The sequence below is a fragment of the Cryptotermes secundus genome, unplaced genomic scaffold (genome assembly GCF_002891405.2).
Source record: "Cryptotermes secundus unplaced genomic scaffold, Csec_1.0 scaffold26, whole genome shotgun sequence".
NCBI lineage: Eukaryota > Metazoa > Arthropoda > Insecta > Blattodea > Kalotermitidae > Cryptotermes > Cryptotermes secundus.
In genome coordinates, this window is record NW_019743656.1 from 5,689,687 (window position 1) to 5,701,108 (window position 11,422).

Sequence of the window (11,422 nt, forward strand, 5' to 3'; positions counted from 1 at the left end):
ATTTATTCGTGTACAGCACAGCACCAAGTAAGACACCTGTATTCAGAAGGCTGAAGCTTGTAAAAAGATGAAAGATATGAAGTTCTTAATGCAGTAAATATCTTCTGGGATATGGCACCATGTTGTTTGCTGGACAGATACCAACATTTCAGAGGAACCTGCTACCCCTTGAGGACGGAAGAGACTGGACCATCTACTGCTTCTGTGTAGCTTCATGTCCCAGAAGACAGTAATCTTGGAAAAATATGAAGAAAGCCATTTTTGGGATGTGGCTTTCTTCATAGTCACCATCGTGAAAACCTCAAATCTTGGGAAAATATATTTTGATTGTTAAAATTGCATATATTGCCATTTTTCTCCTTATGTTTGAGTAACATAAAACATAGCTCATTAATTTAATTTATTTCTGAAAGTTACCACATTTTATTAATTTCTTCGGTATAAAGTGTTTTGTGAAAAATTTGAAATGTATATGTCTCTTTGCCATAAAATCCTGAGGTGGTGCATGAGATTGTGAGTCCATATACACTGTTTGCAAGTAATACTAAGTCAGTATATAGGTGGATCCGCCTAACAGTATTATTTTTGCCGTCAGCTGTTGTCATTTTCATGGAATGTCCTTATTTAGAAGAGCTTTTTGGAACCTATAGCTCTTTTTTAAAAATTTAGTGTTATGATATTTGTTGTGAATTCATGAAGCAGAGCCCATAGTTTATACAAAGTTGTAAGCATATTATAGATTGTAAACTGCATCAGTAAAGTACCTAATGTTTTTTGTCACTCATTGGTATGTACTTCATTGATAATATGTTACTAGCTGTGCACATTGTGTTAAACTTTATACCTACAGTAAAGTATTGGAAATGCTATCTAAGACGTTCTTTTGAGGGCTTTGTAGAACGTGGCTTAGAAGTTTTGATATAAGTATCACTTCTGAAGTTACCTTTATTGTTTTCTGTTGATTAGGAATCACAGAAGAAGGGCTCAGCAGGAACACATGGTAGCACTGGTAACCCTGTGAAAAATTATGTCCTCACACAATTGGCCAAGCTGATGACAACTTGTGTAGTACTCAGGATACAGGATTTCACCCTCTACCAAGTAACGACATCACAACGCAAGCAGACACCAAAAGAATTTATAGCAGGTAAACCAGCTACAACAAATATATTCATGTAATTTGTGAGTCTGTAGTATCAGGTTAAGCAGTTAACAAAACGTGTTTTTTTTTTATGCTTTGTTCTTTTAGGATTTGTGTATGGTGACTATTTGAAGAATTTTATTCTGAACTTTATGGGATTCCGTTTTCATTTTCGTGCAGTTCTTTTCATAATTTGTATTTGCAATTTTATCTTATCTCCTGCTGTTGAATTCTGATGTCAGCAGAATATATTCTCTGTTCAGAGCTTCTTTTGGTATCTAGTGATAGAGATTAATTCGCTTGAGTGAACCCAATGGAGTAGGAACCTTACCCTCCTCAATAAAACTCAGGCTAGGGGACAGTTTCTAAAATATTAGTCGTCGTTAGTTCACTTAAGTGAGTCCGGTAGAGTGGAAACCTTGCCTCCACTTCCCCCATACACTTGTAGTTGGAAACTGAACCAGTTTCCAAAACTGTGCCAGTTCCTGAAACATTTTAGTTTAAAAGGAACTGGCCAATGGACAGTCTCCAAAATACCAATAGTCCAAGTTAAAACACATGCTGTATTTTTTCCATGTAATTCACTTTTTCTCTGGCTGTATTGTCTGTGGTATGACAGTGAAAATACACTCTTTTTTTGGTAGAATGAACATCCTTTTAGTAAATGGACTTTGAAGGTCACCTTTCAGCGCATGTGAAAAACTTGTAGAATATATTATAAATCAGTCATGCAAAGGATACCTGAAATTAGTGGCATTACTGGTGTACTAAGTGCATCGGATAGAAATTATGACACTCAAGCCTGAAGTATTTACAGTAAAATCCCTGCATAAGGCCTCTTTGAGGACCGTGCAATTGAACATTAAATGCGAAAAATCTTAACTGGAGATGATTTAATAATGAGATTATTTCAGTGGGATAATTGAGGGAGAACCTGAAATTGAGGAATGTTAAGTGGTGGTTTCATGGTTTTATGTGAAGCACTGAGGAGTTCAGGTAAGATATATTTGTGTGAAGGTTTCATATCATTGCTTTCAGCGTATCATGTAGTACACACCAGTGTTCCATGTACTTTCTCTTAAAAAATGTGATACTGTGAATATAGAAATATGCATCTGATCTATGAGTTTGAGATCTTCAGTGGTTATTACATGATGCCTTTGTTTTATGTTACACAATTAGAGAACTGAAGGATGATGCTAATTAGGATTGTTGTGTATAACAGGATTGAATATCGTCTGTCTCTTTTTTTCTTTTCATTTACTTTAGCTCAGCATAAGAGGAAGACTAAAGTTGGTCCAGGTATTATATAAATAACAGTTACTGTTTTTGTTACAAGGTAGATATGCATGGTAGAAGCATGACAGTTCATTATTTATGTGGCTAGTTCTGAAGTCATGGCATGTCTGTATGCAGAGGATGTTACGTTTTGGTGTATAAGAGCTTAGAAAGAAATGATACAGATATTTGTTATTGTATGAAATTTGACATCCTTACAGCATTGAATATTAAAAATGTGGTCTTCCGAGATGAGTCTTTGTTGTCTAGTAAAGAGATATCATACTTCTGGAGGAGCCTGCTGCCTCCATCTTTAAAATATAACTTCTACCCTGAAGATGGAGTCAGCATGTACTTCCAAAACATTGGAACATGTCTACCAAACTGCACAGTTTTATATTCCAGAAGACTGTAATCTTAATATGCCAGACTGTTTTGTAACAATATGACAAGTGCACTGGCGTACTATCCAGGTTCTGTGCTCTTTGCTCAGTTTGTTGCTGTGTGGCATCAAATGAGTCTGCTAAAGCACTAAGGCTTGTGATGTTTATTCTGGAGTTGTGCAATTTGAAGAGTATGCCAGGACACTGACTATTCTGACTTTCACATGGTTTTGCTCACTCCCTCTAAGCAAATGCTGTTATAGTGCTCTTATTAGGCCATGATTGTTTCCTTCCCTATTCATTATTTACCAGTCATTCTACTGTTTGACACTGTACAAATAAATGACTGAATTGTTGTGTGCCAAGTTATGAATGAACAGTGATGTGTTTTGGGGTGATTTTCTGCAAGGTCATGGGCCAAGAACCAATTTCACTTGGTGTTCATTCAGAATTAGGTGACAGAGTGACACAAACACATGCACACAGATGCAGACAGACAGGGAGAGAGAGAGAGAGATGGACATGCATGCACTAAGAGTGACAGAGGGGGGAAGGAGGGAGTGGTGGTGGTGGTGGCGGTGGCNGTACAGCATTCAGGGTTCTATCCTGAAGATGGAGGTAGCACTTTTTTTTAAACATTGGTACCTGTGTACAAAACTACATGGCATTGCAACCCAAAAGACCACAATTTTGTTACTGCTGTGAGAAACCTGAATCTTACAACATTTATTAAACATGAGAAAATGTTGCATGAAAGTTCAGAACCACCATAGTTATGAAGTGCATTAATTTTTAATTAGTGACAAAAAATTTTTGTCTCTTAGGCATTCATTATATGGGTCCATAGTATTATTTTAAAAGTTAATATATTTAAATTGCTGTTATAAATTGATCTCTTTCAGGCAATGAGTTGATAAAGTTCTCATGTTTAGTTCATGTATGCAGGTGGAAATATTTGTCCATATGCACTGAGTTGCTAGGTTTCAGTTAATATCTTGTCTTGATTAATTGATAGGATTTGAGGTTCTCACAGTGGTGGTTGAAAAGAGTTATATCATTTGGGGTATAACACATGTAGTCTGTTGAAAATCACACAAAGTTTTGGAGGAACGTGTTACCTCCATCTTTATGGTCGAAGAATAAGCCAAGTTATAAACCAGCATGAAGCTGTGCTTGCTACCTGCTTCACACTAGTTTCTTGCTTGGCTAATTTTTTGACCCTGAAGATGGAGGCGACATGTTCCTCCGAAACATCAGTTAAATTTCAGTTGATTAATTTATATACAAATTTTTCACTCGGTGTTCTGATGTCTTAAAAGTGAAGTTACAACTCATACAAATTTAATATATACAATGGAACCTTGCTTAACGAGTAAACAAATTGTAAAAAAAAATTAATCGCTTAACGAGCGACGTTTTGCATAATGAGCAACGAGAGGGGAAGTCCCGGATTGTTCGCTTGCTACATCAGTCTGTGTTTAGCGCTTGTTCCGTTAGTGTCACTTGTGATCACACATTTTTCCAAACTTGTGTTCAGGCATATTATTTGCGATTTTTTTGTGTGCAGAGTTTAATAACCCTTGCAAAAATGTCCCTGAAGAAAAAGCTGCAAAAAGACAGCCATAAGAGAATAAAAATAACCGTAGAAATGAAACGTAAAATCATTGAAAAACGAGAACGAGGTGTGAGCGTGGCTGATCTAGCACGCACATACAATTGGTCTACATCATCGATTTGCACGATTTGGACTTGTATTGTGTTTCACAGCAAGAAGTTGTGGAGGAGAGTTTGTCAGAGGAGGAGGAGGAGGTAACAGCAAAGCAACAATCTTCTGGTGCAATAAGAGAAATGCTGAAAGCATGGGAAACTGTTGCCTCGTACATTGAGAAGCATCACCCTAATAAGGTAGTGGCTATGCGCGCTACAGATTTATTTAATGATAATGCTGTGTCGCATTTTCACCAAATTTTGNGTATTAAGGGAAAGGTAAAAGGTAAAGTTGTTCCTATGCTTAAATAAGCACCACACTACAAAGACCTATGGTGGAGTGGAATTATAGCTCCACACATTCTTAACCATGGCATTAGGTGGAAGTGAGTGGTCAGCTTTATTCTCCAGTCAGTTTCTTTGGGGAAATGTCCCTGGCATTCATTGGATAGGAGGCTGGGTGGACCTCAGGGCCAATCAGTGGAGAAGAGAAAATCTCTTGACCCTGTCAGAAATCAAACTTTGATTCCTCATGCATCCAGCTCATAGCCTAATCTCTGCACTGACTGAGTTATCCCAGCTTCTGTATTTATTAAGAGTTGTTTAAATTATTGTAGCTAATTAGATGAAACTTGTATGAGAATACACTCATTTAATTTAATGTACTATTGTTGTCATAGTACTTCATCTGTCTGCGTTCATGTCTGGTATTATACAGCAGATGTTTAAATGTCTTTGTCTGATATAGTACTCTGGTAAAAGGTTGCATAATGCTGTTATAGTACTAGAGCAATGAAATGAAAGCCATTCTTCACATTTTCTTATTTTATAGGCGATCGGGACCGCTATTCTATGCCAGAGGAACTTTGCATTCTGCATGCAGAGTTCACATATTACTACTACCCAGGCGATATCCCATTCCCACGTAAGTTATGCAGTGTTTACATTGACTTCACATTTTCCATTGTAAGCAACCATGCCATGAACTGTCATTTTTATGAGGATGTCGAGGAGGAAGCCACTGGAGTGGGGAAGACATGTAGCAAGGTTGAAGGAATTGCTGATGACAGGATCCAGTGGAAGCATTTCACAGATGCCCTGTGCTTCAGAGGGAGCAACATGAATTAACTGTTATTTGTAGTGTCAGTACTATAAAATATAATTCATTTTTGGGGAAAGATGAGTCTTGAAATTAAATTGTATGATTATTATTAAACTTGAATGAACAAAATGGTACTGATAACCCATAAAGTACTTATGCTTTCAGGAATTTTGTTCTGCTCTTATAAATCATAGTGATATCCATCTTGTTATGATGATAATGATAAAAGGAAGCAACTAAAGTAATTGAGTTCAATTCTTATTTTTTTACATGTTTATTCAGCAGCCCAAAAGGCAGTTATAATGTAAGCACAAGCAAAATGAGAAACAAAACAAATACACACAAAAAATAAAACAAGGCAACTTGTACCATTTAGGCAGCAACATATCAATTAATGTAATAATGCCAATCATTATGTGGTGAGATAATAATCACAATCATAATCACAACAACAACAACAACAACAACAACGATTTATTTCAATATATTATATTTAGGTGCTTACTCAGTGACCCAAAAGCCAGTTATAAAATAAGCTTGAGGGAAGAGACAAAATACACATACCAACGAAGACAAAACAAGGCAAGTTTATTGTTTAGGCAGTAACAATTTAATGGTGCAGTCATGCCAACCATCATGTGATGAGAAGAAATGTATGTGTGTGTGTGTGTGTATATATGTTAATAGTGTGTACGATGATGATGATGGATGTCTTTCTTTTAGGTAAGTAAAGATTTTCAGTGATTGCATTCTAATTGAAAGAAATGTTGACTTATTTTATAAATTCTGATGTTTGTATTAGTGAATTATTAAATGTTTTTACTTTTGTTTAATTTTTGAAATTAGTGTAAAGTTCTTTCATATGTAATAAAATAAAATTTATAAATGTGAATTCATTGCATTTGTCTCAGTATTTCTTTAACTTATCCATTTCTTCAATCAAATATGTTAGTATGGCTCAGGAGTTGTGAACTTACAGTATGCTGCAGTTCTCTGTTCTCTTATAGGTGTATCTTAAGCAATTCATGTTTAGTCTTGTCATGTAACCTGTCTTCTGTAATTATATTGGTGCACCTGTAATTGAATCTTGGATGCGTGGTGTGACACCATGTAATATGTTAGAAGGGTGCCAATATTTTGGGGGAACCTGCTGTGTGCATCTTCACAGCAGAAGAATGTTCCCAAGGGATTGTGGAATATGGATGTTGGGTAGAATAGCATCCTCATAAAGGATGAATGTGGTATACAGTGGTATATATTAAGAACGTGGTTTTATGGGATGTGACACCATCTAATTTGATAGATGGATACCAGCATTTCAGGGCAACCTGCTATGCCAGTCTTTAGGCTTTCCTTGAATGTGGTCCCAGAGAACTGTAATCTTGATATTCCTGTAAGAATTTCATATCTCACAAATTTTAATTTGATGGTAAACCAGGAATGATAAATATTTAACTGAGGTATTTCATAAATATAGGGTGTAACTGAAAGGTGTGGACAAACTTTGGCCATGAGTTCCACATAACAAAACAAGAGAAATGTCCATATTAACTTGTATCTGGAAACATTTAATTTGTGAGTTATAGGTGAAAGAATACTGCGCTTGCGTGGTGGTGCTCTGGCACATTTTAGCTGCACTGTGTGAGATGTTCTCAGTAACATCTATCATGACTGATGGATAGGTAGAAGAGGACCCCGCTGCATGTCCTCCACGCTTCACAACAAATTTGAATCCTCACGATTTTTACCTGTGGTGACACCTAAACATCCTTGTGTATGCAGCTCTTGTTGACAATGAAGAGACAATTCATCATCACATTGTGGATGCCTGCCAGACTATCCGCAGCTACCCAGCATCTTCAAATGGATGTGGCAGTCCATAATGAGACATGTCGATGAGTACATTGATTTTCATGAAGGACAGTTTGAACACTTGCTATAAATATACTCTTTCAGCTACAACTCATGAATTAAATGTTTCCAGACACATGTTGATATGGACATTTTTTATTGTTTTGTTATGTGGAACTTTTTCTTGCAGTTTGACTGCTTCTTTCCATGTGTATGTTTCTTGTGTTTTTAGTGCCTTCCCCAAAGTTCTACGTGCAAGTGAACCCAATTCAGATTCACTTTGACCTGTGCAGCTGTCTGTGGCTCAGCTCGTTTGCTCTGAATCTGCATCAGTCGTTGTTATCCTCCAGCCCCGACCGACAGCAGGCTGCTGCGGCATTAATGCATATGGATGTCAAGCTTGAAGCCATCATGCCAAGAGTATGTCATACTTCTTTATCCATTGTGCATTGAAGATTAATGGGTTGCTGGCAGCATCCAGGTTGTATGCAACCACCAAGCATATTGCTTAATTTGGTTAGTTTAAGATAAATAAAGCTCTAAAAGTGTTTTGTTCAAGGGTGTACAATGTGTGGCACAAGTGATGCATTGATATATAAGTTGAATAAGCTGCAAATTAGGCTCTTGCAATCAGAAGGGCCTCTGTATGTTATGAAGAAAAGAATTATCTGTGAGACAAACATGTCATTCACGTGTAAGACTTGGAAGATAATTAATGGCTGACTGTTTCTAATCAGAATGGAATGATGGAAATGGCATGGTTAAAAACAGATTGGGAAATAGCATTTGTCATGAAATTTAGAATCGGAGTGTCAACTAAAATATGGTAACACATTACAACTGTGGTTAAAATCGGATAACAATAACGGACATTTTTCATGAAGTTCTTAATGCATTTCTGCCTGACTCACTAAGTGTTTATCATAGTGAAAAATAGGATAGACTTCTTCATGCTCTGATCAAAACTTAATACAGTGATTCCCCAAAATGTGGAAGGGATGTTTCCCTTTACAATTTATTCTGATATGAAAGTCTGTAAATCCAAAATTAATTTTAATATAGATTTCATGGGAAACATTATCTCAAGTGAGATGGTTACAACTGCTTCATATTTCAGTATTCCCCATTTAACTTAGTTCATAGACGTATTGGAAAATTACCTACTCAAAGTGCTGTTCTTCCTAGAGATTTTCCATTGTTTTCTAAAAATTTCAAATAAATGAATATATAGTACCTTAAAATGGGGAGCTGGGATAGCATAGTCAGTATATCGACTGGCTACAGGCTGGGCTATTGAGGAGTCAGCATTTGAGTCCTGGTAGGGTCAAGAATTTTCACTTCTGCATTCCGTCCAGATTGGTTCTGGGGTCCACCCAACCTCCTATCTGGTGGATACCGGGGGTTCTTTCCCCGGGGCTAAAGTGGCCAAGGTGTGAAGCTGACCGTACACCTCCACCTAGTGCCGAGGTCAAGGAAACGTGGATCTATACATCCATTCCTCCATACGCCTTCATGGCAGTGTGCTTAATTAGTTAAGTACAGGGACAACTTTACCTTTATCTTATCTTAAAATAAACTTTTGTCACACCCTTTACATTTTCCAAACCTTGACATTTATAACCTATGCATTTGACACAGTGTTATTAAATAATTCAAGAAACACAAAAGTCATTTAGTAGTTTTCGTGAGTATAAATGTACATAAATGTAACTAAGACGTTTTTTCAGAAATAACTTTATAACCTATGCATTTGACACAGTGTTATTAAATAATTCAAGAAACACAAAAGTCATTTAGTAGTTTTCGTGAGTATAAATGTACATAAATGTAACTAAGACGTTTTTTCAGAAATAACTTTATAACCTATGCATTTGACACAGTGTTATTAAATAATTCAAGAAATACAAAAGTCATTTAGTAGTTTTCGTGAGTATAAGTGTACATAAATGTAACTAAGACGTTTTTTCAGAAACAACTTTCCACTACTTTTAGTGTGGAACATCAAACTGCATTAGATTTTGATTATTGCTTTAGGATGTTATTTACATAATTACATTTGCTAATTGAAGATGCTCTCTTTTGGATAATGGATAAAAATACTTAGATTATGCTGTTCTGGGATGTGATGCTATGATGCTTGGGAGACAGGTATCATAGGTACCAACATTGTGGGAGAATGAACTGCATTCATCTTCAGGATTGAAGATTTAGATTACAGCAGCAGGTTCCACTGATATGTTGGTACTTGTCTGTCGAACAGCACAGTGTCACATCTGAGAAGGTGATAATCTTCATGCGAATAAGCACTTCAGATCTCATAAAAATATTTATTTTCTTAAAATATGGCCATAAGTAGGTGTGTCACATACTGTGCAGCTTGATAATGTTTGCAAGTTAGAGAGATGAGAGTTAAAGTGGTCTGCTAAGTAGACTGAGAATAGGTTTCATGTTCTCACTGTCGTGACTCTGCAGGTTACAGTGTTCTGGTTGTTGCTACCATGTAGGCTAGTGAATAATTACCATTGTTTTAGAGGAGCCTGCTTCAAGGTAGAAAGAGACAGGGAGATGAAAGCAGCACATTCCTCTGAAACTTTGATAATTTTCCACCAGACTGCATGGCATCATGTTCCAGAAGACAGTAAACTTCATTATATTTTAATTCTATTTTAGTTTCATTTAAATTTTTTATTTCCAAACTGATGTAACATTAAGAGGAGTTGGGGTAGCTCATTCAGAATAGTGATGGGACTATGGTGTGGATGTCTGGGGTTCAAATTCCAGCAGGACTAAGATTTTTCTCTTCTCTACAGTATTCAAGCCAGATTCTGTTGCTTAAGAAGGAGGAATGCAGAACATTTTATCTTCTCATATTTTACGTGTTCCAATCAACCCACACATGTTGCAGGTCATATTTGAGAGCTCTGCAGATCATCCAAATCAACGAGATCGTCCAAAATCCCTTCACTTTCAAGTGTCGCGTGCCTCAGTAACTAATGTGCGCAGCATGGAACATAGCTCCAGGGCAGACCTAGCCAAATGTATAGATACCTACCAACTGGGCTCTCTCTTCTATGGAGCAGATTTTCCTGCTTTGCCAGATGATTACCATGTGGTAACAGAGAAGTTCCTGAGACATGTTGCTGGTAAGATAATCTGTACCTGTAAAACTCTAGTATGTTGTTTTTATGTAACACTGTCATGTGGTGAAGTCTTCTTGGATGCCCATATATTTGGAGACTCTCTTTGCCTCTATCATCAGGGTGATGTGATTAGTGTTGTATCTGTTTGTTGTATTTATCATATTTTCTGGTGTATAAGATGCATAGTGGTTTACAGAAGAGAAAGTAAGGAATATTTTTAAAAATTTTTTTGTTTAACTAACAGTGTATTTATTTATTTATTTAAACATTTTTATTTATTTGCAAATTAAGGTAAACAGTTATATCCAATATAAGGGACAAAATAAAATTAAATATAGGCAACCGTGGTTCTGATATTTACCTCAGTTCATTATTTCTTCCTGATGTATGAGATAAGCTGTAATGTTTAGGATCATTTTCAAGGGAAAATACTAATGTGGGTTCCTCCCACCAAGCAAATGCTGTGATAATATCTTAGGCCATGATTGATTCCTTCCTAATCCTTTCCAGTTCATCATTCATCAGTTGCTGTACTATTCAACACTGTATAGTCTGATTATTATCCTGATATAGCCTTAGCAGTGACAGCATTATTAAATAAAACAAAGAAAAGGATGCACAAAATATTTAAATGCTTGTAACTTGGACTGAAGACTGAAGAAAAGTATCATATTGTGACGTGTTGCGCTATGGAGGACACCCCCTCCCTCCACAGCGGTTGCGGGCTGGTCGGCGTACCGCCCCCATACCCCGCGGTGATGTGGCAGCGCTGGCCACTGTGACGTCGCAGGTGAGTCAGCGCTCACCCCCCCCCCCCCCC

At 36.8% G+C, this 11,422-nt stretch overlaps 1 protein-coding gene across 3 annotated transcripts in view; it reads left to right on the forward strand.

Annotated features, from left to right (window-relative positions):
- LOC111874137 (UHRF1-binding protein 1-like) overlaps positions 1 to 11,422 on the forward strand; it is a gene marked incomplete at its 3' end in the record, with an annotated part of 63,330 nt that overhangs the window by 28,818 nt on the left and 23,090 nt on the right. For 2 of the 3 annotated variants that reach the window (XM_033755371.1, XM_033755373.1), the window contains 5 exon segments: positions 967 to 1,147; positions 2,411 to 2,443; positions 5,342 to 5,434; positions 7,695 to 7,882; positions 10,368 to 10,605. In XM_033755371.1, coding sequence (XP_033611262.1) covers positions 967 to 1,147; positions 2,411 to 2,443; positions 5,342 to 5,434; positions 7,695 to 7,882; positions 10,368 to 10,605 — 733 coding nt within the window. 3 annotated transcript variants of the gene reach the window in all.